The sequence below is a fragment of the Cottoperca gobio genome, chromosome 4 (assembly GCF_900634415.1).
Source record: "Cottoperca gobio chromosome 4, fCotGob3.1, whole genome shotgun sequence".
In the NCBI taxonomy this organism is placed as follows: Eukaryota; Metazoa; Chordata; class Actinopteri; order Perciformes; family Bovichtidae; genus Cottoperca; species Cottoperca gobio.
Genome location: NC_041358.1, coordinates 26,659,710 through 26,687,224, shown reverse-complemented (window position 1 = coordinate 26,687,224; position 27,515 = coordinate 26,659,710). Strand labels below are relative to the sequence as shown.

General features: G+C 43.6%; 1 protein-coding gene across 1 annotated transcript in view; it reads right to left on the bottom strand.

Moving 5' to 3' along the window:
- The window catches only part of cep350 (centrosomal protein 350), a 33,365-nt gene extending 10,035 nt beyond the window's left edge, over positions 1 to 23,330 (bottom strand). The window contains 27 exon segments of the mRNA XM_029429361.1: positions 1,822 to 1,944; positions 2,962 to 3,122; positions 3,317 to 3,466; positions 4,625 to 4,903; positions 5,008 to 5,222; positions 5,412 to 5,629; positions 5,737 to 5,844; positions 6,024 to 6,163; positions 6,333 to 6,473; positions 6,650 to 6,760; positions 7,054 to 7,217; positions 7,344 to 7,528; positions 9,360 to 9,546; positions 9,676 to 9,845; positions 10,083 to 10,224; positions 10,456 to 11,468; positions 12,626 to 12,744; positions 12,890 to 13,617; positions 15,159 to 15,281; positions 16,822 to 16,950; positions 17,842 to 17,955; positions 18,086 to 18,744; positions 19,438 to 19,603; positions 19,688 to 19,796; positions 19,952 to 19,995; positions 20,110 to 20,196; positions 23,005 to 23,330. Coding sequence (XP_029285221.1) covers positions 1,822 to 1,944; positions 2,962 to 3,122; positions 3,317 to 3,466; positions 4,625 to 4,903; positions 5,008 to 5,222; positions 5,412 to 5,629; positions 5,737 to 5,844; positions 6,024 to 6,163; positions 6,333 to 6,473; positions 6,650 to 6,760; positions 7,054 to 7,217; positions 7,344 to 7,528; positions 9,360 to 9,546; positions 9,676 to 9,845; positions 10,083 to 10,224; positions 10,456 to 11,468; positions 12,626 to 12,744; positions 12,890 to 13,617; positions 15,159 to 15,281; positions 16,822 to 16,950; positions 17,842 to 17,955; positions 18,086 to 18,744; positions 19,438 to 19,603; positions 19,688 to 19,796; positions 19,952 to 19,995; positions 20,110 to 20,185 — 5,774 coding nt within the window. The 5' untranslated portion in view covers positions 20,186 to 20,196; positions 23,005 to 23,330.
- Between the last annotated feature and the right edge of the window lie 4,185 nt (positions 23,331 to 27,515).

The window sequence follows — 27,515 nt, the reverse complement described above, 5'->3', positions numbered from 1 at the left end:
CAAATAAACGAGCATAAAGTGATGACGTGCGTCTCAGGAGAAGACGAGAGCAGGAACAGTGAACATGTCAGATTCATGCATCAGACTGAAACCCAGGGGTCGAACACTGATTGGTTGAAGTCACTCACACATCAAACATAAGCAGAGGCTGTTCCATCTGTATGAATGCGTCTCTTTAGTATCGGGATGCACTGATCCGCTCGGGCCGACACTGACTCAAGGAGCAGGATTGGGTATCTGTGACAATAGGGCCTTTTATATTCTTCTATATGAATCTAATCTATTCAATTTAATTCTGTGTTTACGTCTGAGTCGAGGACCACGTCATGCGTCAGCAGGCCAGTAGACCGCGTAGCTGACGACAAACATGTCAGCTGATTGCAGGAATTTCACGCTCGCTGCGGCAACAGCTTCTACTGCTACTTGGGATTAATTAATTATGATTACATTTTATGCAGTAGTATTGTTTTAAAATGGAATTTTAATTGCTGTTTAAGTTTTGATTTGTTGCATTTTAAAGGCTTACACTTGAATTGCAATTCCTGTTAATTAAAAGAAAATAATAATAATAATTTTACCAAGTTGCAGGTGCACGATAAAACGAATTTAAATAAGAAATTTTAATTCTGCACATTTATATCTATGTATTTATTGGAGGAAGTGAAGCCGGACGTTGCCTCACATGTGACCCCAGTCACAGATTATTATCTAAACACTGGCAGCAGATCGGTTCTCGCTGTCGGGACTGAAACTTTAGTATGACCTCATCCAGTTACTGACGAGGACGAGACTTGAACACAGCGGTTCTTTTGTCTTGCAAAGCAAACAGGATTTGTAACTCTAACATCAAACTAACACTGAGCTTATAAATACATATCTCTGCAGTCAGGTACAGCTGTGTGTAATGTGGTCCCCCACAGCTATGGGTGCCATTACAGTGCAGTATTATTTAGCCGTGATCTAATTTAGAGGCCTTTCTCTTGACCTAATGTATACTGATGACAGGCCAGATACTGAAGAACCAGACTGGGCTTCTTTTAGTGCCTTCCCAAACTCTATTACAGCCAATGGCCATCTGTACTTATTATCCAATTCTACGCAACAGTCAGCTAATAAAGAGGGCTAGTTAAGATTTACTGGGCTCATTAAAGAGATGGACCACTCCATCTCTGGGCTGTACTTTACTTCCATGTCAAAGTGTGGTTTCATCTCAAAACATTTTGCATCAACCAGCCGCCAGAGTATACGGGACGCAGAAGAGCACCGCAACATTCATTCCAAGAGGCGAGAAAGAAAAGAGGGAAGAGTCACAAATTTAACACCATAGAAATCAGTGAAATCTCAGCGTTGAGATTCCCATCCATCAAGGAAGGCTCCTTTTAAAATAAACATAACCTTTAACCTTCACAAAACCTTATTTCCCTCGAGTATTCTCAATGTTACCGCTGGCATAAAATGTATATTTAGTTTAAAGTCTTCGGGGGTAGGACGAGATATTTCTCCTCCTCACACATGAAATGTTCATTTATGTTGCTTATTTAAAGTCTGTCTACATTTTAAAAAGTGAAGTGGTCAAAAGGTTAGCTTATTTCAGCAGGGCAGGCTTCCTTGGGCACTTTTTCAAGCTTTCACTCAAACTCCTCCCCCCCACAAATTCCATCCTGGAAACAAAGCAACACATCCCATCAGTCAACATTCACCGTCCCACCCCTACAAGGTCCCAGTGCCAGTGGATGAACACAAGCATGTTCCATGGGGTGGGGTGGGGCAGGGCTAGTATGTGGAGGTGCTGGGGAAGAGGTAGAGAGCACTGTACAGTACCTGACCAACTGGTTGTAGATAAAGAGCTGGAATTTAGGGTGGAGGTTGGGAAGACAGACACTGAGAGAGGCCCAGTGGTGGGCCGTGAACACAGAGAAGAAGCAGTGGACAGGAGAACAGTGTCTACAACACACAAGCACGCAACAGACAAAAAGAGTCACACAGACATGGGGGTGAGAACAAACAACGCACAATGTAAGAGGAGGGAAAACATTAAAGACACAAGAGGGGACAGACATGTAGAGAGAGGGAGAGAGAAGAGCGATATGAGAAAATGTGGTTTGATTGCACCCAAAGTGTCAGTCTGCCAGGTTTCTGTTAGAACATAGATACTTTTAAATCACTATTGGGGGGGGGGGGTTGTTATCAGTAGATCCTTAAACAATATGCAGTGTGAGGTATTACAGCCTTAGATTAAGTTGGTGTGTTATGTAAAGACGAATATTAGCGTACATTTGCTTTGATCAACAGCAGGTCAGTGAACAGAGAACGAGAGGGAAGGGAAGAAACAAGTGATGCTTTAACAAAATGGCAAGCAAGCCAGTAAATGCATGATCAGACACATATCTAAACACTTATGTTTTTGTTGGATCCTCTTAAATGTGGTGATATTGAACTTCATAATGCATCAAAGTTGTGTTGCGAATTTAAACAAAAGTGCCACCATGTGTGTGCCTGTGTGCGATATCCAAGTCATAAATCCTAAACCCCAGAACAATTAACCGACTTGTTGGAGCTTCCCAGTCATGAGAGGCTCTGCAGTCACCTGACCAAAGCTGCGGGCCAAGTCTAAAACCTTGGAGGACGAACATGAACTCCAAGCACATGTAGGTACTCGTCAACACAAGAGGAAGTCGCTGTAATAAGAGGTTTGGATTCTTGTCTAGTTTAGAGGGAGAACAACATGGAGCATGCTTATCTTCTCATCCACAGCGTTTTAAAAGAAAGAAAGATGGCACGCACGTATTACTTTTCATTAGTTAAAGACGCTGTGTATGGAATTAGAACATTTCTCACCTGTCACAGTAGAATTAATACACAAATCCTACTATTATGTGTTAAAGGTAAATGAAATCAGGGGCCAAACGAACATAAAACAAATGAGCAGAGAGAATTAATACACGATTAAGAAGTCTTTACTTCTCATCCATGTGAGAGCGCATCTTCTTCAGCTTCTGCATGATGCTGCTGGTCTCACTTCCAGAGATGGAGATCGAGGGAGAGGGGCTGCGGACATCTTCAGCATGTCTCATGTTGGGGGAGGCTGCGTCGGACACGGGGGTCTCTGACGCAGGCGTCTCCTGGAGGGGGGGGATGAATGGACATGCAGACAGTTCTACAGTTAGAAAGATGCTTTCTTTCTCTAGTCCATTAAAGAGGAAATTACTTGCTGAAACACTGTTTTTGGCCCTAAATGTCGTCAGAAACATATTTTAGTTTCTTGTTTAGCTGCGTGAGTTTCTCCGACTGTGTGATTAGTGACTGTTGCACTCACAGGTGGCGCTTCACCCCCAGCACACTTGAGACGCTCCTTCAGTCTGAGTGTAGAGTTTCTCATCCGCTCGATCTCCTCCTGCTGCTTCAGCAACAGCTGCCTTTCCTTCCTGGCTGCTTTGTTGGCCTCCTGAAGTCGCTTGATCTCAGCCTGGGAACACGAGTACAGTGGGAGAGAAAGTTGGTGAGTGAAGTAATGGTTAAGATCACAGTACCGTATTTTCCGCACTATAAGGCGCACTTAAAAGCCTTTAATTTTCTCAAAAAGCGACAGTGCGCCTTATAATCCGGAGCGCTTTATATATGGATTAATTCTGGTTGTGTTTACTGATCTCGAAGCGATTTTGTGTGGTACACGGCGCTCTGTCAAAATGTTTTAGTACGACTTTTGTAAACTACAAAGCCGCACTGTGCTGCCTATTTCTATGTTTATAGAGTTGGGACATGTTTTTTGACTCAGAGTGAGCGCTCCTTGGTTTGTTGGTTTGCTGGGGGCGTGTCAGAGTGAGCGCTTCTGCTTTGCGAGGATCTTTGTTTACGGAGCTGCGAGATCAACACGTGGAGCAGAGACGCTAAAAAACTGTGTTTGTGTCTGTGATGCTTGAGCCTTGGAAACTATTTGTCTTTTTACGAAGTAAAATAAGAACAGTAAAGTCAAGAAAGCAAACCTTGCATCTTTATTGGAGGACTTTTGCATGTTAGCTAACTGTCTAGCTACGCATAGGGATACGCGCTGTACTTGCATAACACGCACCGCTTGCAGCATTACGGCTACCGTAGTCAGGAGCGTCGCGGAGTAATACATACTGTGCTTCACCATAATATTACAGTGTGTGTGTATAAGGACCCCAAAATGGCACCTGTCAAGAGACACGCTTACGACGCGGACTTCAAACTCAAGGCTATCAGTCACGCAGTAGAACATGGGAATAGAGAGAATTCAACATTAATGAATCAATGGTACGGAAGTGGAGGAAGCAAGAAGACGACGTTTGATTTGGCGGTATCAGACTGTTTTTTTTACGTGTTACAACTGAACAAGGTTGGGAGTTATTGTGAATACGCTCATTAACGTTTGAACAATGTTGAGTTATTGTTTAATAAAGTTTGACTGACTGACTTATCTGACTGTTTTGTTTCGCTTAATGCGCCTTATAGTCCGGTGCGCTTTATATATGAAAACAGATCGAAAATAGACCATTCATTGACAGTGCGCCTTATAATCCAGTGCGCTCTATAGTGCGGAAAATACGGTAAACCCCAAAGCTCAATTGTGACTTAAGGTCATTACATTTCCTCCCCCATGTACCTGCTCTTGCTGTAGTTTCATCAGAAGGCCCCTCTGCTTCTTCCTGATGGGTGGCATTTTGTCATCCTCTCCCTTGTCCCTCAGCCTCTTTTTCTGGTGCTCTAGCCAGGCCAGCTCAGCTTTAGTCTTCTCTTTCACTGCTTTCTGGCGAAGATGCAGCAGAGAGCTCTGGTGCTGCAGTCTTACCTCCTCGTCCTTCATGTACTGACGCACCATGTCCATAGTGAACTGAGAAAAGCTGTCCTGTCCGCCAGCGAAGGCCATGTTTGCATCATGAGACTGCAGGGGAACAAAGGAGAAAGAGGTTCGATTGCAGTGACAGAGAAGTTAAAAGGAGAAGTAGTTATGTATGAGAGGACAAAAGAGTCCCACTGTCCTGTCACCTTTAAGATACTTTGTGCCCCTGAAACTAATGACATGTTGTGATTGGCTCCATCATCCTCCGATTCCTCATGATGACGAGTCTTCTTCTCCATAGTTCCACGCCGGTGAGCCTCAGACGGCAGCAGAGAGCGGAAAGAGCGCTCCTCTATCTCATCCTCTGTCATGGACTCATCAAACTTCAGAGAGTACTCTGTTGCCACTGATGTACTGTATCCTGAAAAACAAGACACTTCAGTGTGAGAGCACTTTTTAGGCGTCTAATGTACACGGTTCTTGCTTCAGTGCATATTACATGATGGCATCAGTGGTGGTGACGTTAATGGAAAAGCAGCTCTTGACAACACTGGTGTGTGTGCACATGGGAAAAAAGCATGTTCACTTTTAAACTAAGAGCAGTGCTTACCTTTCTCATCCACTACAGAGGGGATGCTGTCACTGCAGAGGGAGTCATTTGCTGCGGTCAGAACTTCCTCCTCTATAGAGCTGCTGTCTGCTTCCCTCCCCGTCCTCTCTTCAGCTCCGCTCTTCCTCCATTTCCCCTCCACTGCTTCTTTTTTCGTCCGTTCTCTGTGCTCTGACGAGGCATGCGACTGGCTGTGGTGGCTGCTCGAGTCTGCTCCACTGAGGAAAGAGGCAAAAAAACAGATTTAGTGTGCATTTAAATTCCTCTTCCCCAAATGTAGTGGTAAACGGAGAAACTAGTGCTACAGGAGAAGCCTGAGGGGTACCTGAGGTGGGGTCTTCTGAAGGACAGAGAATCAGAGTGACTGAGGCTGTTCAGTGAAGATAGTGTTTCCTCTGGCCTCGTCCTTCTGCTCGACACCTCACTGGGGAAGCTGTGAAAGAGTGTGCAGAAGACTTAAACATGTAGAACAGTACGCAGTGTACGGGGCTCCTAGTGATTAATTTAAGACCTTTTAACACCAATGAAGGCCTTATCTTTAGCTTAATGCATTCTGCACGAGCCCCGAGTGTAAATGATCAAAAACATTCACAAAAGGAGTTTTTCGTTTACCTGTCAGAGTCATTTTTGTCCTGTCGCTGCTTTGAATAGGAGCTCTGCTTATCCTCCCGCTCGTCCAACATGGAGGAATCAGAAACATCAGGGGGGACAACCAACGCTCCTGCTATCTGCGACCGCGCCAATTCTGCCATCTGACGGACACGAACACAAATATATATATATATATATATATATATACACACACACACAAGTGTTGGATTTGATGAGTGTTACACTGGATATTACACTTTTCTTCTCTGCATGTATCAGCTTTTGTTACACAATGAAGACTTGGGCTCCAGGCAGAGAGGGATTGCTAACCTCTTTGATGTGTCGGGCAGTGTCGGCCGTGTACCGTGCTGCCTCAGCCTGTTGACTCATCATCTTCGTCGTTGCCTCCTGGAGGCCCTCCAAAGTCTCTTTTTGATTTACCGCCAAGTTTTCCTGCAGTTCTATGTGAGCCTGGACAAAAACGAGCATTGATGTCAGACACACAGAAAAATTAAAGCACACATACCGTAGAAATTAAAATGAGAAGAAGCACACATTTAAGCTATTATCTACAAATGCACTGATATTGTTGATAGAGTAACGATGATGAACTGTGTGTGTGTGTGTGTGTGTGTGTGTTGTTGTACCCTGGCCACTCGCTGCCTGTTTTCCTCCAGCTGTAGCTGTGTCTCCAGGGCTTCCCTTTCCGCCTTGATCTTCAGCTCGTAGAGGTCACGCGCATGGGACTGCTGCCTGGCCTGCAGGGTCAAAGTTCAGAGAGCAGGTCAATACAGTGCATCAATACGGACATTAGGGAGGCAGTAAGTCACTGAAATGTATGGAGGCCAACAAAGCTCCTGAAGTATTCATCATATACAACATTTAATTTAAGTAAATAAAATGCAAATACTCAAATCGTCACAGCGTAAGCCAAAAAGACAATTATGGAAATCCAGCATTATATAACTTATATACGGCGAAATACGCAGCAGAGCTTCTTTCTAGTCCTCATCTACAGTCTTGCTACTCTCAGCACCTAACCCTTCTTCACCTTGAGCATCTGGGCCAATGACACGCTCTCCTGCTGAGCCATGGACACACCCATCACCCTCTCCACGTCGCCAAGCTGTCGGACGGACTCCTCAATGGACTCCAAGTACTGGAGCTCTGCTGCCATACGCTGCTGCATGACAGCAGGGGAGTATTGTAGTTCACCTGGGAGAAAGGAAGGGCGGAAAGAGAGGTTAATAAAAGGGGGTGTTGTTGGTGGAGTGGGGCACATTTGAAACCAAATTTTTTCCCATATCAGTTGTTTATTATATAAATATGAGTTTGATTTACCTGCGGTCTTGGTTTCTGCTCTTCCACTGCGAGCTGAGGTGTTTGGGTTGATTGCCCCCAGAGCGCCACTTCTCACAGGCTCACCCGGAGAGTTCGCTCCGAGAGGAGAACCAGGGTACGGAGATCCAGACGGAGAAGCCTGTCTGGGCCTGGCTGCTGAAGACTTATTACTGTCAAGTCCCAAACTACTAATATAATTAGCAAAAGAAAGAAGAAAAGAAAGCTCAGGTAATGAGTTATGAAATATCAATTATTTCTTTAACATCTCTTATAAAGTGGATACGTTTGTAGCATTCATGTTGATGGCAATCAGACTTACATTCATCTCTTTAAGATGTTTTTAAACCGTATAGCTTTAGTACAACTACAACTCATTGTAAAATAGAGCTGCACAAAATAACTTTTCTTTGTCAAATTGCTTTTTTTAAGTAAGTTGAAGTTGAAGATCAGCAAGAAACTGCCCTTTATCATTATTTCTTTTATTGGTGCCTTATGTGTTTAGTTCAATTTGTCCAATAAAAGAATGTTTTATTCAATGAGCAGTTAGATGTATTTTAGCAGAACACTGAAAGCAGCAGAGTGAATCTGTTTATTTATTGCGATAATCAACGTTATTGCATATTTTTGTCATATCCTGCAGCTCTATTCATAAATCAAACACAGGAAAAGGGGATATTGCAAGCTTTGCAGAGTGGGTTAACCAAATGATGAAGATAAGAGGGGGCCCCTCGTCCTGCAGCCCTGGAACTGACTGAGGCAGCATACCCCCGCTGTGAGGGGCCCACACTATGAATGGATATATTGTGCTGCTCAGAGAGGATCAGAGTCCAAGAGATCACGATGTACTCGACTGCCCCTTTAAGGATAGCAGACCGTGGCACCTTCTTTTTCTCCAAGGATAACAATCCAAACTTAAATCATATATCATAAAACAACAATATTACTATGAGCTCAATACTAAAACAGTTAACTGTCATAACAGAAACATATGAATGCAATCTGCCAAAAGCCCACAGAACACATCGAGACCTACAGCGATACAAGAAACACAAAGTCAGCACTACAGTTCAACAATAACCTGCTTTGTAAACGGTGCTAAGACGGGCACAACTGGCTGAATGGTATGCCTTTATCGTGTAAGAGACACTGGCTCCACAGAGGGGCAGGAATCTGCCACCTGGGCTTTAGAGAAGTATTAGAGGGCTCAAATGTCACTACTGGGCACGGAGATTAAAAGAGAAAATAACTCTCCTTTCCTTTGGCTGCAGGCCCAAGCTGTGGTGAAGCTGGCTGACCCGACCAACCACCCTGCAGGCCCCCCAAAACAAAATAGCCACTGTTTTCTGTCTTGGGTCGAACTGCAGCCTCCTGTTGCTGAGCACTACACGGCTGCTTAAACCCTCAGGCCTTCAACAGAACAGCAAGCCACAAGACTGTTTGGACTGGCAGCCTCAACTCGGGCTCTTTAAGCGTAGTTTAGTTATTAGTCATGCACATATAAATTAATAACCTCTGGGTTTATACCAAGTGGAGGTTTCTGAGTGGTTGGAACAGCAACAAGCGAGTTGACCATACGCTGAAAAGATCCATTCAGCCCCGAGTGCACATAGATTTTAGTTTAGCTTGGAAATATTTAGGGAAGGGAACAGTAAGGCTTCACTGGCTAATGTCAGTATTCATTTGTATCCAGTAAAGTACCAGCAAATAAAGGAATACAATCATGCTGTGACCCTAAAAGAAACATCCATCACCAGAACAGCATAAACATATCCTAATGTAAGCCAACAGCACCGCCACGAAGCAGCGTTGCACTGAAGGCTACAGAAAACCAGGAAGGAAATAGGAGACAACTGGATTCATCATCGTCATTCATCCACCTCTCTGATGCCACTGCACATTCTTTACAATTTGATATCTCAGAGATGCTTTTAGCACAAAAACACTCAGTTTTACAGCACTCGACTAAAGCAAACGTAACAAACCTCCCCTTTAATGTAGTCTGACAAAGATCGTTACCTTTGGTGAGAAAGCCCTGACGTTTCCCCTACAGTGTCATTAGTGAGGACACCTCTGGCCTGGCTGTTGGGAGAGCTTTTGTCCGAGCCCCTCCTCCTGGAGTCAGAGGATAATGCCTCTGAGGGAGGTGAGCAGGAGCTCCTCTGCCCTTCTACCAGAGTGGCATCGCTCTGGTCTGATGCTGTGCCTGCAGAGGAACACAGTAGTTATGATGTGCAGCACAGGGATTCGTTAACCGCACAAACACAGCATTCGACCATATCATTTATTTCCTTTTTAATTAAAAAGAAAAAGAAACATTATGCAAAAGTCTCACCTCTTCTTCTGGCGGAGTGCTTGGAGAAGGGTGAGGAGCCAGAAGTTGAACCAGAGGAAAGATGCGGTGAGTGATTAGATGAGTGAAAGGGTGAAGGGTGGGAATTGATGCCTCCTGTACTTTTGTCATAAGGAGACCTCCTCATCAGCTCCTCAAAATGACTGTTCACGCTGACAGAGGGGAGAAACACGTATGATCAATAACTTTAAATAAAATTCAGGATCTGTGACAGAACACAAAAGAAGTGTCGTGAACATGGGATTATCAGATACTCTGAGAGGCTTTGTAGTCTAAGAACTCAAGAACACAGAGGAGGGATTGTTGTCTGAAAGAGCTGCATGGACTTTCCATTTGTGTGGCATGACTGCCATCCAGTGGCCACTTTACAAACTACACTCCATTCTTACCTGCGGGAATTGGAGCCTCTCTTTAGCTGACCACTGGCTCCGCTGCTGTGTGTGGACACAAAGTCATCTTCATAGACGGCTGCGTCTACGGGGCCGTTTCCAAAGTGCAAAGCATGGGCAGAGGGAGAGTTTCTTTCACTCCCTACAGGGCAAGGTGACGACAGAACAGAGGAGAAATATTTATGATCGTGTCAGTATGGTGTACAACCTGTTAGTATGAACGCTAGTTTGATTTTAATCTGTGTCGCTCTTATGGTTACATATTTATTAGAAGTGTAATCATAGATCAGAGTCCTGCACCGGGTCGAGCTACCCACAAAGAAAAGTAGTGCAAGTATTTCCTTAGTGGAATTGTCCTCGTATGTAAACTAACCTGTAACGTGGCCATGAAGATTCTTTGTGTAAATGTTGATTACGCTTAGAGGGCTTCCTTTGTTCAGCTCCTCCCAGGCTGCTTTGGTGGCGTCTTGCTGGGCAAAGGGTGAGCTGAGGGCCGAGCACCTCGCTGCGTCCCTCTGGAACTCTGACAACCTCTGGTAATCCCTTCTTTGACCCACGCAGTAGTCCACTGCCTCCAGGCGATCTGCCGGTCTAGGTACACGACTGTTGGAGGGGTGAGGAGGGCTTATCTCATCCTCAGAAAAGCTCCCTTCACTCAGAAGAGGACCCTCACTGATGGAACCGGCACTTGAGTCATGGAGATCTGTCTGATTCTTATCCTTGTCCTCTATCAATCCGTATCCTCTCCTTTGTTCCCATTTATCCATTCTCTCTACCTTTTCCAAGCCATTGACGAGCCTCCTCCTCTCATGTGTATAACTGTTGAGGATGGGCCCGGTTACATCTGCAGTTGTTTTTGGGCTCTTCTTTTCTTTCTGAACCCTGAAGGTGTGCAGATTGCCTGCTCCTGGAAGAGATGTGCCATTGTATGAACTATGACCTGTGTTTGTCAAAATCTTCTGGATCCTCAACGCAACATCATCATTTTCTACTGCAGAGGTCTCTGCCCAGCCTCCAGCATCAAGATTACCTTCGGAGGGCCTAATCGTATCCATGTCCATTGAAGTTTCTGCACCATAGTTGATCCCCTCCCCAGCAATCTTCCGTGCCTCGCTCTCTATACGGTTAGAGAGAGATGCAGCTGTGGCCTTGAGGGCCTCAATGCGGGACAACTTGGGCCGCGACCTGTTGGAAGGTGCTGTGGCTGGCCGCTGGGTGTGATTAATGTCACTAGCTGCCACCGCATTCTCCAGCCTGAGAAGCTGAGACAGGAGATGGTCACCAAAAGGTGCCAGCGCACTGCTGCTGGGGCTAGTCTTAGGTCGAACAGCTGGGCTCAGACGGTCAGGCTGAAGCAAAGAAGCAAGTCCAATGTCCAGATCATTCCTGCAACACGGAGAACAACAAAGAATGGAGTTAAAAGGAGAGAAAAGAGATTAAACACATGCGAGTGTATTCATCATGCATGCTACTGAAGAAAGTCAACAAAGTAACTTTCATTGTGAATACCCAGAATGGGGGTCTTCAACGTTTTTCAGGTCAAGGACCCCCAAACTGGTGTAGCGTGGTGCAGGGACCCCCTACTGTATATATTGTATAGAAGAGGGTTGAAGAGGTCCGTGCGCCCTTGGTGAAGTACAGCGGAGGGAATGTGAATGCGTAAAGCACTTTTTATTGCTTTATCTACAAACAATTTTGCAACCCCCCCTGCAGTACCTCGACCCTCCGTTGAAGATGATTTACAGTCATTCTGAGTATTCAGGGTGTCGGCTCTGCTTTGCAGAAACACCTTTATGAATTGCAGCCAAATATTTGTGCAGGTAGTTTTTATGAAGTGAATATATTTATTCAGCAGCCTGATTTGCTACAGAACGTAATGAACACGATAGAAAACACACAGTAACTGTATGGAAAACTATGAATCATAATAACTATTATCACTGACTAAACACAGAGAAAGGAGGTCATGTTTGGTTTGTGTGTCAGCAGGATTACTGAAAAACTTCTGCCCTGATGGTTTTATGAAACTTGGTGGAAGGATGTAGCATGGGCCAAGAAAAACCCATTACATTTTGCAGCAGATCCGAATGACGGGGGGGGGCAGATTATTATATTATATATTATATTATTGTTCAAATTCGTAACATTGCGTTATAGAGCATTTGGCCATGACGAAGGTCTGCGCTCTCCGAGTGCCCTTCTAGTTGTATTAGTGTCACAAGTAATATCATTACCAAGCCTCATCTTTATTTCCAGTCAATTATCTGAGAAGTTCTTTCATGCATCTAAAATAGGAGCAGTGACTGTAAACTCTTGTTTAATCCTGTACTGAAATGCAGAGCAATAAGGCTTCTGGGGCACTAACAAGGGGTGCTTACAAAAGCCAACCATCTGGGAACAAACGGCTTCTCTGTTTGGCACAGTCAGGTGATTCCCATGAATTTATCGCACAAACAGTATTTCCAGCAGATACCAGAATACATGTACTGTGCAGAGAGTTGTTTGTCGTTTATGCATGCGGGCTTGTGTGTGCATGCGTTTACCTGGATAATGGAGGAGGTGGCTGATCATTCAAAGACCTATCACTGCTGGAGGGGCTGTGTGGTGCCTCGAGTCTTTTGTTCTCTTTGTCAGACTCTCCTGAGGGCTGGTACATCGGTCTCTGTGGCAGAACATTCAGAAATTAAGTTGTTTTTATTCTTACACATGTGATCATTCAATTAGTAATCTCACTTAGTTACTCATTCTATCCAATACAGCCTCCACATATACATAAGGTAACTATGTTTCATGAGTATGTATAATACCATTTGACTAGAAGGAGCAGCAGGTTGCGTCTGCGAGGCCTCCTCGTCCAGCTGAGCCTCCTCTAGCAGCAATTTGTCGTAGGTCTCCTGTAGTCGCTTTTGTACAGGGGCCACAGGGGCCTCGCAGGGAAGGGCCGCTGTTTTAGCCGCTTCTCTTTGCTTCCTGTAGAGCTCCTGCAATCTTTGGTTTCTCCTTTCTGCCTCCTCCCTCAGTGCCCTCTTCTCTTCCGCTTGACGCCTCTTTCTCTCCTCTTGTTGTCTGGATATGTACTGCCGAACAGTGTCTGCATCATAGTGTCGCTTTTTGTGCCCCGAGTCAGCAGTCTCTGGCCGGTGTGCGGTGGGGCTGGCGCTGCGGCAGCCTCTTGAGGAGCTACCTGTTGCCCCCGTCGCTCCCCAAACAGAGACCGGAGTCCTTGTTCGTGACCCTGATCCCCCTCTCCCTCTCCGACCACTGCTCCCACCCCGGGACCTTTGCCGGGCCCTCTCCTCGCGCTCAGCTGCTTTGCACTCCAGCTGAAGGTCATCAAGTATCCCCTGGATGTCTGCTGACAAGAGGTCTGGACCAGCACCCGCTGGGGCCTTGCCCCGGTCTGCAGATGAGGGGGTAGATGTGGTTAAGGAGTAGCTTTTGGATTTAAATCCACTACGAGGCCTCTCTGTGCTGTTCGGGCGAGGCCGGGGGTTTGATTCTGAGCGCGGGTCTGAGCTGGAACGGTGACGAGAAGCTGGTGGACATTTAAAGAAAAGGCAAAATGTTAAATTGGTAACTGGTTATCAAATAACTAACATAAGCACACACTTACAAAGTGCACCCTGCTAACACACGGCTCAGCTCTGTACCCGCTGAACATGCTTTATCTTATGGTCCATCAGCAAACACTCGTGATGTGCTGTTATGTGCAGCTTTGTCTTGTTTGTTCTTGTAGAACTTTGCATTATATTTGACCCTGTACTGTTATTTAGTTCTTTGTTTTGACCTGCCACGGGACGACAGATGCAAAGTCTTTTAAAGCTATAATCTGGTACGTTGCATCAAATGGTGACATTTATGTTTTTTCTTTCAAAGGTTTCATTTAAGTATATATGGTCCCTTTTAAATTAAAGAAATAGTTTAAATGCTAAACTAAGACTTCTTGGTAGAAGGTTAATGAAACATTGAACGATTTGCTTTCACTACTCACACTTAAATCAGATGAAAGTGTGCGACCCGTCTTTAATCTCTTATCTTTTAAACTAGTGGTCGCCTATACAATCTTTTTGAACTGTTTATTTAATAAACAGGTCTGTCACAGCTCACAGAACACCAGATGCTCCAACAAGTGACTGCAGCAGATTAAAAAACTCCAAAGCTAAAGCACTAGACCCAGACAGAATACTAAATGATGCTCGGGGGGCAGGCTTGCTATGACACTCTAATCTGGGCCAAATTGAACATTTTCAGTATTTAATCCAGACAGTGTTTCCTTTTTTTTTTTCCAAAACATGGCTGCAGTGAGCCACTCCCTGCCCCACTCATCATTCCCAAGAGTACATGCCGCCTGCACGGGGGGGGGGGGCAACCTCTGGAAATCAGGCCATGTCTAATTGTGTACCCGACCAGAACAGCCAGTCGATCTCTATTCCTTCCGGTCAGTGGTACCAAGTACAGATGCAGAGCGCAGAGAGAGGTGGGTGCAGACAGAGTTTGCGTATGAGAGAGTGTGAGACACTGTATGGCTGCGTGTGTCCAGCAGCAGCCAAAAACTCTTTATTTATTGATAATCTTCGGCAGTCTAACTGTGTGTCCCAGACATGCAATACCTCCATAACAAGCTGGAGATATTTATTGTAGAACATCTTCCAAATACACGATTATACTACAGGTAAAAGCATCTAGTAAAGAAATAAATGTGTCAATTTAGAGGTGAAGTTAGATAGCAAAATATAAAAGTAAAAAGAAGACACGAGAAGTCTGAAAGAAGGGGGAGAGGGAAGAGACTTTGGAGAAGACATTTTTGCCATCAAGCTGACACATTTTGAGCGGCTCTTTAAACCCCGTGTGAAAGCTAATCACCTTTTCTATTTATGTCCCTTGTACTTTCCCTCTACCTTTTGACACGCTGGTAATGATAGTATGCCAAGCTGAGCACGACCCTTGGAGAAAAGGTTCCAGCAGAGATGACTGTGTTAAGAGGAAAGCTAGATTGGCTGTTTGTGTCATGACATGGGCTGACACAGTAATAGTGGCGTGTACAGAAGGGTAAAGGTTTAGAGCTCCGGGTCCCACCTGCTCTGCTCAGTCCGTCAGCTGGCTGGGGCCTGCTCTCCTCCCTGGGCAGCCTGGGAACTGGACCCAGCACCATCTTTACCAGCTTTTGGCCCTCGCGCCATGATGCAGGGCTTATCACTGCTGTGAAATAGAACATGGTCACCTTAGATGCTGCCAGCGAAGAACATTGCAATTCAATAAAGCTCATGGAACATGTGTTGGCACATATATGTAGACGTGACACATTGACAGCAGACTCACTTACACAACACAACACAACAAACATATACACATACATAATATATAATATATATATTAATATAAATGGTTACTTAACCAGAACCTAGTGATGGGACAAACATGGAGGCCCCGAATCTGTTCACTTATTTGAAGTTACTGAAGTTGCTGTGTGGTTATGAAACAAAATAACTTGTTTTTGCGGTTTGCCCAAATCCCCCCCCAGCACATTGTATTCCTCGCCCCTAGCAACGACCTGGCAGATGAATTTGTTTTTATTTCACACAGCTATCCCTGCCAATATCCTCTGCACAGTCTGCCACCAGCCCGGTACAATAAGTGTGCATAGAGTTACATTTGTGCTGCTGCTCAGAGCATTGGGAAATGAAATGTCTTTTCACTATGACTGTATTCTAGCGAAGAGCAGTTCCTGGTATTGAAGCTACACATCCACTAACCAAGCAGCTGTTTGCACTGGGTGGATGAGCGAACTGAACCTGGCCACAGATTTCAGAGGGCTATTTATAGTGCTGTGCCAGCACGAAACAGAGACCAGCCAGACTTTAGAGACACAAACACAAAAGTTGGAAGAAACCCAAGTAGAAACCAGGCACAGAGCGAATGAAAGCTAGAGCACAGGAGAGAGGTGATTTACACACCGCTTTCAGGAAATCCACAATTTATTTTTTGGTACTGTACTGTACGTTTCTGTTTTTGCAATGGGACTGTCTGTGGAAGCATCTTTGTGAATGGGAAGGGGGGAGTTTTCTCAGCTGTCAGAGGTCTGCTGTGTAAAGCTGTGATTCTTCTATGTGGGAGTCAGTATGCTACACAAACTGCATGTCACACATGCTGAACATTTCTTCAGGGATTAGAGTCTTAACACGGCTTTTGAAGCCAACAATGTCTATGGTTCATGTACTGGAACACACACACGCATGCACACGCCTTGTATTGGACAACTGAGTAGATGGAGCTAAAACTCTGAATACTGCACTCTGAACACTGCACGCTGCGCTCTGCACGCTGCGCTCTGAACGCTGCGCTCTGCACTCTGAAACCTGAACACTGCACGCTGCGCTCTGAACGCTGCACTCTGAAACCTGAACGCTGCACTCTGAAACCTGAACGCTGCACTCTGAAACCTGAACGCTGCACTCTGAACGCTGCACTCTGAACGCTGCACTCTGAACGCTGCACTCTGAACGCTGCACTCTGAAACCTGAACGCTGCACTCTGAACGCTGCACTCTGAACGCTCGGTTTCTGCAGTCTGTCCGAGGAGTTTACAACATTATCACATAATTTAGAGTCAACAAACAAAGTAAGCACTTCATCAGACTGTATCAATATTAAAATCCTGACAGATTGTTCCACATGCTTTCCTACTGTTACCAATTAAACATAGATCAGAGGGTGGGTTGCATAAACGAGGATTATTATACCTGGTTTTGCATTTAGTTCAGAGGAAGGGGCAGCTCTGTGGACCTTCCTGACTGGTTTGGGAGGCCTCCTCTCTTTGGACCTGTCGGCTCTCTGTTCCCTCTGCTGCTGATGTCTGGATCTGGTGCTCTCTGTACACACAAGACACAAGACAGGGAATAAACCACACAAACTGGCAAATATGTCTTTATTTAACTAAACTAAGATGCCGATAACATTTAGCTTTCTAGCAAACTCTGGGACTGTCGTGATTACATTGTACCTGTCAAGTAAACAAATAAAACACATTTTTAAAGCCCTGTGCCCACAGGGTTAAAAATCACTCATGTTTTAATCCAAAAGCTCACAATTTGTAACATCTGCCCGTCCAAAGTAAACTGTGTAGGAACCTTAAAAACAAGGTTTTGACAACATGAAGTGTTGAAGTTTTAGAGAAAATGTAAGTTATTTAATAGGCAATACTGTATTATGAAAATACAATTAAACTTCTCCATGAAAGAAAAGTTACACAAATGTTTGTGTATGCTGTTAATGACAGTTCTTCGTCAGAAATCGGAACCAGCTAAAATCGGAATCGGCAGGTGAGAAAATTAAATTACAATCGGTGCATCTCTAGATACCAAACACTTTGATACAGATCATATATCATGTTTGATTGTGCAACACTCCTCTATGGAAAACAGCTGATACAATATTCTTGCTCTTCTGACCTGTCAATACAACTCCATGCCATGCATTCATGTGCGATCATTAGCTTACTAATGCATTTTTTCCAGATAGCGCTCTGTGCTCCGTGCTATAAGGTCTTATAACATGGATCAAAGCCCAGGAACATACAAAGGACCCAAGCATGTCACAGATCACCAATCACTGCCATTTTCCATATAAAGCTCAGTTCAGGGCGGCGCTACAAGCCAAAGTCAAACCATAAATAACTATCAGTGACATCCAGGCCATATCACAAAATGCTACACAGAAGGAATGATAGCAATGAGAATAAAATGTTTGTGTGCTATGCTTACCAGCAAACTGTCGCGACAGGTCTTTGTATATTTCTCTGCTGAGGTTATGAAACTCCTCCTCCTTCCAAACTTTCCCATCGGGAGTCCGGATCTTTGTCTCGGTACTGTTGAAACCTGAGAGTAAAAAGATTGAAGGCGTAAGCTGTATTCCTAAAACATCAAGCCATCACTTACATATCATTATCTCTTTACTCAACAAAGTCAAACAAGTTAAAGTTTAGGATATATCCTACACTGATGGTACCTTTGTATATCGGTGCCGGCGGTGCAGCTGCTACTTTCCGTATTTTGGCTGTGGGCATGTTGAAAGTACCAGCATTGTTACTCCCCACCGCTGCTATAACGGGCTGTTCCAGAGAACCCAGCAGCTTCTCTCTCTCGGCAGCCTCCTCCAGGTGTTGTCTCTGCCTTCGAATACGCTCTTTGAGCTTCTCCAGTTTATCATCAGGCTGATGCCGCCTTAAGTTCTCCAGCCGCTGGGAAGCTGAGCCAGGGCTTGTGGAGGGAGTGCTCTCCCCTCGGCGTACAAAGCCTGGGGCTGAAGCTAGACACGGGCTTGACTCTTGGCCATCCATGCCAAGTTGTGCTTTTGGAGTGCTTTCCTCCTCAGCCCCCTCCCATGCAGGGACTCTGACACCTGTGTGTGACTGGTTTCCAATAGTCCTCAGGGTGGCTAGGGCTGGCTGGTCATTGAGGTAGCGGACCTCTGTGCTCTCCAGAGCCGAGGAGTGTGTGCTGTCCAGGTCCCTGTCCGTCTGTGTGTCCCTGGTGTCTCTCTGGTAGACCAGCTGGCTGAGCAGAGGATTTGAGGGAGGCGGTGTGGATGGGTGCGAAGACCCTGGCACTGACTGCAGGCTGTAGGCCTCCAGCTGAGAGGAGGGATGTGGTGGAGGGGTGAACTCTCTGAAACCAAAGCCAGATTACATAGGATCAGGAAGGGGATGAAGATTTACTCTTAATTTACTAGTCACTAGTCAGTGTAGAGAAGAGCGCATGTATGGGTGGTCACAGGGTATAGAAGGATGGATCGACATATTCACTCAACATGTTACTTTAGTTCAATTATGAAACCTATTTCAAAATGTATTACAAAAACGAGAGACAAAACTAAAGGTTTTGCAGAATCAAAGCAAGACTCTGCTGCAGACAGAGGCTACTGAAGTATCCGTGAGCTATTCAGCTACGAGCTATTAGAGGAGATGTCAAGAACATATGGTCTCTGAATGGACGAGCAAAGAGCTCTCCTGATGTGTCAAGTTAAAACAATGAGCTGACGCAATAATTACAATGAAAATATCTCAGCCAGCTGGGGAATAAACACTCAGACAATCTTATGATGTTGTGACTCTACAGAGCAAACACACTGTGACTAGATTGGTATCATTATAAATAGTAATATTACAATTAGAATCATTGTTTTAGCATTCATAGGCAATAAAGGCTTTATGCTTTTAAATATTGTTTTACTTTTTATTTGTAAAACTACTACCAATGTTATTTGTTCTTTGCTCAAAAACCAAAGTAAATACAGCAATATGCCTGAAGAGAGGTGGCTCAGGATGTTTCATGAATGCATTTAAAAAGCAGTATTTGTACCTGTAGGAGGCCAGCGGCTCCCTGAACTCCACACTGTTGTTCCTGCGGACATTGCTGTCCTGGGTGGCATTTCTCAGGGGGCTGCGTGAGCTGCTCTTGTCTGGACTCTGCTGACTTCGCCCCCTGCGCTTTGAAGACCCTGCATTGTCATCAGCTTGTTGTCCATCTGTGATAGAGACGACAATGTTAAAATAGTTATAATTGAAGTGGAGAATTTTAATCTTCATAAAGACATTTTGAAATAACTCACCCCTGCAGCGGACCGTCCTGGAAGATTTCTTCTTCGGGGAGTCCATGACAGAGTCCAGGAGAACCCCTGTCCCTGGAGCTGCCTCGAGGCGGTTTTCTATATGCCGCAGCTACAGACGGAGAACACGCATGTCAGACTTGCTAAGTTATGTGACGATGAAAGGGAGTCATCTTCATACTCCAGACTGCATTTCATCACTTTTATGAAATGAGACAAACAAATAAACAAAGTCATTCAGCTGAAAACTGTTCCAGGTGTACTTACAGCAGCTTTGGACTGAGACAAACTTTTCCATGCAGTTGTCAGCTCTGATGAAGAGGAAGAGAATTAAAATCCCTTAGAATGATAGGTGATAGAGAAACGCTTGCTATGTAAACAACACTAATAACTGAACTGCATTTATTTTATTATTTTTTACACACCTGTGCCAATATTGTGATCGGTAGGCAGCTGAGCAGAGCTTTTAAGAGACACCTCAGTCCTCTTGCTGCTCCTCATCTCTCATTCACCTGAAGCAAAGAATAAACAACGGCAAATAATAAAAAACAAATACTGAGTGGAGGTAAAAGTGACATAAATTATTAAAAATATATACTCTTGTATTCTTACATGGCCAACCATACACACAGACTGGAGACAAAGACAGTAACATTTCAGCAATCAGGCCGACTGAAACCAAAACAAGGAATAACACACAGAAACAAAACGTCAGGTACTTTCAAACAAGGAAATGACTCTGACAACAACAAGCCTTACAGACAACAGTCTAATTGGCGAGCTGTTATCCACGCACAGCATGTGAACAGAACATTAAATACTGTGTGCATAATCTAAATAGTTCCTCGTATCTTACATATGTACCTTTTATGACAGCTTGTTGACAGAAGATTATTGTTTCACTGCCATTTAAAACCGGTTCTGCAACAGCAAATTCCTCAAAAGATTTCCATGTAGGAAGGTAAGCAGAACTGAAGTTGTCAGATGCCATGTGATGTTTACTTAAAACACCTGGCTGTGTCTGTTGCCGTGGTCCTTCTCGACACCCACATTATTATTTTTGGAGGCACCTAGAAGCTGTTTGACATCCTCCTGGATCCATCTTTTTCATACATGTTCACATTATAATTTTTGTCCTATGGGTTGTATGTTGTAACTTTATTCTGTTTATTTTGTACATGTGACATCTATTGCACACCTGTCCATCCTGGGTGACGGATCCCTGCTCAGTTGCTCTCCCTGAGGGTTCTTCCATTTTTCAATCAAATCACAAATTGGTCATTTGTGATATTGGACTATATAATTAAAATGTGATTGATTGACATGATAATAGTACCGGTGTCTGCCCCTACCTAGGGACTACTCTCATAAAGTGACACAATTATGTTTAACAATTTTGTTCTGATTAAGGAACCCTCTTCATAAGACAACAGCGGGTGAATTTATTGACAACTTTGCCACTTTAAATCAGTTACCTGTAGCATGGATCTATAAGCAAGTCTAGCCTAGTTACTTAGCTCATTATGGGTGTTTTGCATTCATATTTAGCACCCTTTGAGTCATGAGGAGCTCTTAAAGAGTCATGCCTGTACTCATAACAATCACGTGACAACGTCCTGAGGCGATCAGAACAGGCAAGACAGCAAACAGGAAAAAAGCTTAGCTCATCTTTGTTTCTACATTAGTAGAATTTCTTAGTAACACCCCTCCCCATTAACATCTGTAGCCATACACTGATGACCGTGATTATAACTAAACAGTGTGATTGTAATTATCTTACTAAACCAGACAACTGAAAAAGAAGTCTGTATCTTCCCTGTTATCTGAATATAAATGGGAATAAATCCAAGAGAAGCTAAAAAGAAATACCGTTTAACGATATGTAACGTTAGTAAATTCATACACGGAACTAACTTTTCAGGCTGTCCTCTTGACTGTCAAAACAGGCTGACATTAGATACTTTTGGCAAAAGTTATGACTTTAACTTAAAGTGCATTACAAGAAACATATTTTTTTCAAACCTAAGTTAGTAAGTAATTAAAGTTGCTGGGATAAACTTACTTCCGACGTTAGCTTCCGTAACCGGCTCAAACTTAACCAGAAAGTCTACAAACAGCAATCTTGAGCGAGGACTTCATCACTGGTCATGTATCGCTGTCGGAGTGAAACCACCCAATTCAGGGATTTGGAGCTCATAAAGTTCGTTAACGAAACAATTTAGAAATGGCCAACTCGTCAAATAGAAGGGGAACCCATCAGCGACCTATCAGCACAAGAATAAACGATGTCGGGCGATCTTTAATTAACAAAATCGCAATTTCCGAGATGCAGGGTAGGTGATTTCCACTAAAGCATATACAAGCCGTGTAAAAACCAACATGGCGCATTTGTTCTTCTTTGCTTACCGAATGAAGCGTTGTTCCGCAGTATCGACTCGGTGCTGCCACCTATGGGTGGACGCTACACTACAAAACACTCATGCAGGGACATAGACTGTTGCAATACAGCTCCCGACCACTAGTGCCAACATTGTGCTAAAGGCCGCTGAGCAGCACCCACGAAGAAGAAATAACGTGCCATCTTTGACTCTAGGTGGTTTGTATTGACTTGAACTTTATCCACCCTCACTCCATCGCACTAAATCGTGTTTGTATTACTTTACATCCACCTGGCATCGCCTTTTTGTTCGCGGATAGGTCGCTAAGAAGTTTACCTTTAATTCAGCAACTTCATGTTTTCCACATTATTTTGTAAAAGCAACGAGAGCCTGATGTAGCTGGGGTTACGTTGATAGTACAACGGGACCTGTACGAGGGCGAGTCAAACGCTAGCCGTTGGTCTTAACGACAGAGCTGGTACTGTTGAATATAATAAATTATAAAATAAATACTAAATTAAACGGCTAGTAATGGCCATCTAACCTTTGCAGTCACAGTCGAGAAATGACCTGTGTCAAGGCTACGAATAAAACACCCTGTCCGGGAATTACTCGCCCGTACACTCGGACAACACAAACCATGATTAATCTACTTTCGGGTGTTAAACAGCCCAGATATTACTGTTTTCTAAAAAAAATAATTATTCATAAAACATCCCGAACTTTTCAACAATTTATTTTAGTTTAAGTACAATCGTTGTACGTCCAAACAAATGGTCTACTACTCATAACATCTGACTTCAAGATGACTTATTTCGAAATGTCTTCGGTCCGGGCAATAGTCGGAGCCGCTAACTCGAGAGAGTTGACGTTAACGTTAGCTGACAGGAAAGTCATGAATTAACTTGGCTGAACACCACTTTAGAGAGGCATAACAAATACCTTTAGGGAAACGATCCGACGTGTCTAGATGTCCACATTCATGCTGACGTCCTCATGATAAGAAAATGCTAACTTCTCCGGACTTCTTCTTCAGTTTCGTTCAGCTGTCTGTTTGCTAACGTTAGCGTTAGCCAGCTAACGTTAGCAAACCAATGTTAGCTAGCAGTTGTGCCAACTAAGCTAGCAACTTTTTCTAGTGACATGCACCCATTGTTGTTGTCTCAGTGTTTTACCGTGCAACAAAATATCCAGATCAGCTGTGAGATTCCTAGAAAGAAATGTCGCTACCCGCCTCTGCGGTTGTCTTTCCCGGGTTACTATGTTGATGTTTCTCAACAGTGAAACTGGGGTATCCAAGACGGGTAGGTAACCGAGACCGAAATATCGCGAGAGTTGGACCACGTCAAATGCCCGGAAAGCCCCACCCCGCACACACACTTAACACACACTAAACACATTCTAAAATCACCATACTGTAAATAAATACACTATAATAATACTAAAAATAATTTATCCCAATAAAAACGTGTTTGTTTGTAGCTGCATATATACAATATTATACAATATATCATTAAAAAAACCGTAGAAAAAGTATTCAGATCTTTTACAGTAAGTAAAAGTAGCACTACCACAGTAAAAGCCCTGCATTCAAATTCTTACTTTAAGTAAAACTACACAAGTATTAGCATTGAAATATACTTATACTATAACAAATTAAAGTATTGTTTATGCCATCTCCGAATAATATATATAAAATACTAATAACTGGATTATAATTAGTGATGCATTAATGTGTACATAATTTAAATGTTGCAGCTGGTAAAGGTGGAACAAATCTTTATGTTCTTTATATATTCTATACGGCAGTCTAATCCATAACAATACTTCATAATTTATTAGTTGATTTATTTTTTGCTGAATCTGCAAAGTAACTAGTTATCACAAGTTGTCAAATAAACCTAGTGGAGTCAAAGCATAATACTGGCTTTCCACAAGGTAGAAGAAGTATAAAGTAGTATAAAGACTAGTGTCCCACTTTCACTGAACCCACCCATCACTTATTGGTATATTTGCCTTTAAGTATACACTATTTATCCATAAGGTGGTTTAGATTTAGATCCCATTTACTTTATTTATTTAACAAATTCACACATTCAGGAGTGAAATAGAGAAGCCAAATATTTTAAAAATAAAAGCTATAATATATAACGATTATAAATATCATTATTATGAATAATAATAGAATAAAAGCTAATTAATTATATCAAATCCATTTTGAATTTAGCACATACATTTGCAAGTATAACTGACCTTGTATTGTCTATAGTAAGACTCTTTTGTATATATTATTGAGTTTCTTTCTTCTTTTTTGAATGTTAAATTGAAAAATCATTAATTAGTCAGAGCCATATATACATACAGTCAGCAGGTTACTTCTTCTATCAACACAATTTATAAGAGTTTACTGCCACCCAGCGGCCTCAGTGTGTATCACACTCATGAACACATGCAGCCACACTGCATCTCATCGCCTTGAACGCGGCACTCATTAATTAAATAAATTACCATAGCCCACTGACCCCGAGTCCGGTGCATTTGAGTCATTTTTTATCACAAGATTATTGCTTCAATTTTTTCATCTGACTGATTTTTATTAGGGTTTTACTGGTCCCTATGGCAACAAATGGAGTGCAGATTGTAAAAAATGGGCGAAATAGTTTGGTGATAGGATGCGTGCTCACTGTTTAACAGGTGAGTCATAAATGTATAAACTGCAGTGCAGCCTGTCATAACCGTGAAGCCATAACATTCAGGTTTCCAGGTTATCGCTGCTGTGTTTGACTGAAGGCAACAAGTAGGTTACCTGTAGCCTCCTGCTGAACACACTAAACACGTGATTACAGGACGTTTCATTCATATTTACAATATGGCATTAAAAGAGGATTTCATTGTGTGTTTGGTTCTTTTCAATAAAAGCTAGTTTACTGCTCCAAATCCCCTCGGATAATAATGTGGCACCTCTCTCTCTCTCTCCTCTCTCTGTCTCTCTCTCCATATGCTCTGTCTGTATCTAAAAGGAGGGGGGGGAGAAAGATTAGGGGAGAGAGAGAGAGACTCGAGAGAGCGAGAGAAAGAGAGCAAAGAGGAGAGAGAGAGAGAGGTGAGAGGAGGGGGGGTGGAGAAAGAACAAAATCAAAAAGAGAAAGGGGAAGAGAGAGAGAAGAGGAAGAGAGAGGAGAGAGAGAGAGAGAGAGAGAGGAGAGAGAGAGAGAGAGAGAGAGAAAAGGAGAAAGAGAGAGAGAGAGAGAAAGAGAGCGAGAAAAGAGACCGAGAGAGAACAGGAAGGAGAGAGAGGAGTAGAGCAAAGAGAGAGATAGAGAAGATGATAGGAAAGAGAGAGAGAGAGAGAAGAGAGGAGAGACGAGAGAGAGGAGAGAGAGAGACTCAGAGAGATAGAGACCTCTCTCCCTCGTCTACTACTTTCCTCTCCCTTTCTCTCTCTCTTCTCTCTCTCTCTCCTCTCATCTCTCTCTCTCTCTCTCCTCTCTCCTCCTCTCTCTCCCTGTCTCTTCTTTCTCTCCCTTGTCTCTCCTCTCTCTCCCTCTCTCTCTTTCCCTCTCCCTGTCTCTCCATCCCTCTCTCTCTCTCCCTCTCCCTCTCCCTGTCTCCCTCCTCTCTCTACCTCTCTCTTCCTCTCTCTCTCTCATCTCTCTCTCTCTCTTTGCCCTCTCCCTGTCTCTCCCTCCCTCTCTCTCTCTCCCTCTCCCTCTCCCTGTCTCTCTCTCGCTCTCTCTCTCTCTCTCTCAGTACTGGCAGGGGGATAGTACAGCGGAGACGTGGTCGTATCTGCTGCCACATTTTATTTTTCTGTGGAAAGGTGAACGACATGGAAAGGAGTTATTTCTTTTTAGGTAAGAAATCCTTCACTGTGTTGAGCTCGTATAGCTCTGACAACTGTAGCTTTGAGGTTATGTGTTGATGATGCTGATCAATGATGAAGTAGACATCTGGGTGATTGTGAAGCTTTTACGTGACTTGAAACAGTCTGCTGTAAGAGTCTTTGTGTGTTACTTGTTGCCCTGAAGACTCCTCTGTGTCTAAGAGACTGTGGATTTCTCAATGTTTAGTCCTGACAGGAGTTTTTTAACTCCTCACCTTGGCTTGTTGTAAACCTAATTAGCTTAAATCATAAACTAAAACAGCAATGTGCAAAGACAGTGACAGAGCACTAATGTCTCTTCTCTCGTACCAGTGCAACAGAGTAAGACATCATACTCATACTAATACGAGACGATTCACATCTTGATATGTGTTTTGCTCACAGCAGGTTGTCAGTATACGGGGGCCACATGGAGGCACACGTGAATTAGGTTCTGCTAATTACTTAACGAGGCGAGACCAGATAATGGGACGATTTTAAGTGCAGGAGAAGAAAATCTCTCCCTTGTTCAAACTCAGATGTTGGGGAAGGCAGCGATCATTACCTTAAGGAGGGAGGGATTAATTAAAGATGAAGAAGTGTTGTTGATGAGGGTTTACTGAAATGCAAATCACTTTATCAAATGTAATTTATTATTTCATTATCTTCATGAGAAAGATCTGTACTGATGTGTTTTAGATAAGCTAACCCATCAGCAGTAGAATAACAGCCTTTGTTTTTGTCAAGTCATGGCAGTTTGAACCAGTGTTTGTGTTTCAGATGACAGGCTTCACATCTCAAGCTTTAAAACTGCCTTTATGCAACACACAGTCACCGCCCAGCAGCTCCATCGGCAGGTGATCAGTTCAGTGCGAGAATTGATCAAATGATCTCCTCTTGAAAGAGGGCAAATGGATTATTGCTTTTATTCCCTGGAGTGTCTTGTTAATTATTTCATCACATTAGCATTTGTCAGTTAACACCCCCAATCTAGTTTGGCTGTATTTTCCTTTTATTGTCTTTTTGTTAATCTTTCCTTGTCAAGTGCTCTGATTGTCCTGGTTGAATAACATCACTCTCCTTGAGAGGGGTGCAAATTGGTTTTCATGGTGTATAAATTAGTGGCTCTAACCTGACTGTACCTCTTGAACTCACACAAGCTGTATGTGTTCTGTGCCACCTACAATGCATATTCACAATACTGAATAATTGTGATTCATCATTCACAAAGATGATTAATCGTATCGCTTGCAGCCTCAAGATGCAAACGATATTCCTGTTTAGTTGCTGCATGCTGTCAGTCTTTAAAAGAAATATGCAATTAAAGAATATCCACAATGTAATGCTGTGAAGCAGAGGAAGTGCCTCGTGTGTAATTATTGGTCGAAGTGGAACCCGTGGCGTTAAAGGTCCAGTGTGAATGATTTAGTGGCGTCTGGAGGTGAACCCTCCCCGTCCTGCACAGACGGTGGCCTTCAGGTAATTCAAGCCCTCTCTGGAGACAGTGTTTGGTTTGTCTGTTCTGGGCCACCGTAGAAACATGGCGGTGCAACATGGCGGACTCAGTGGCTGCAGCGTCATCTCATTCCTA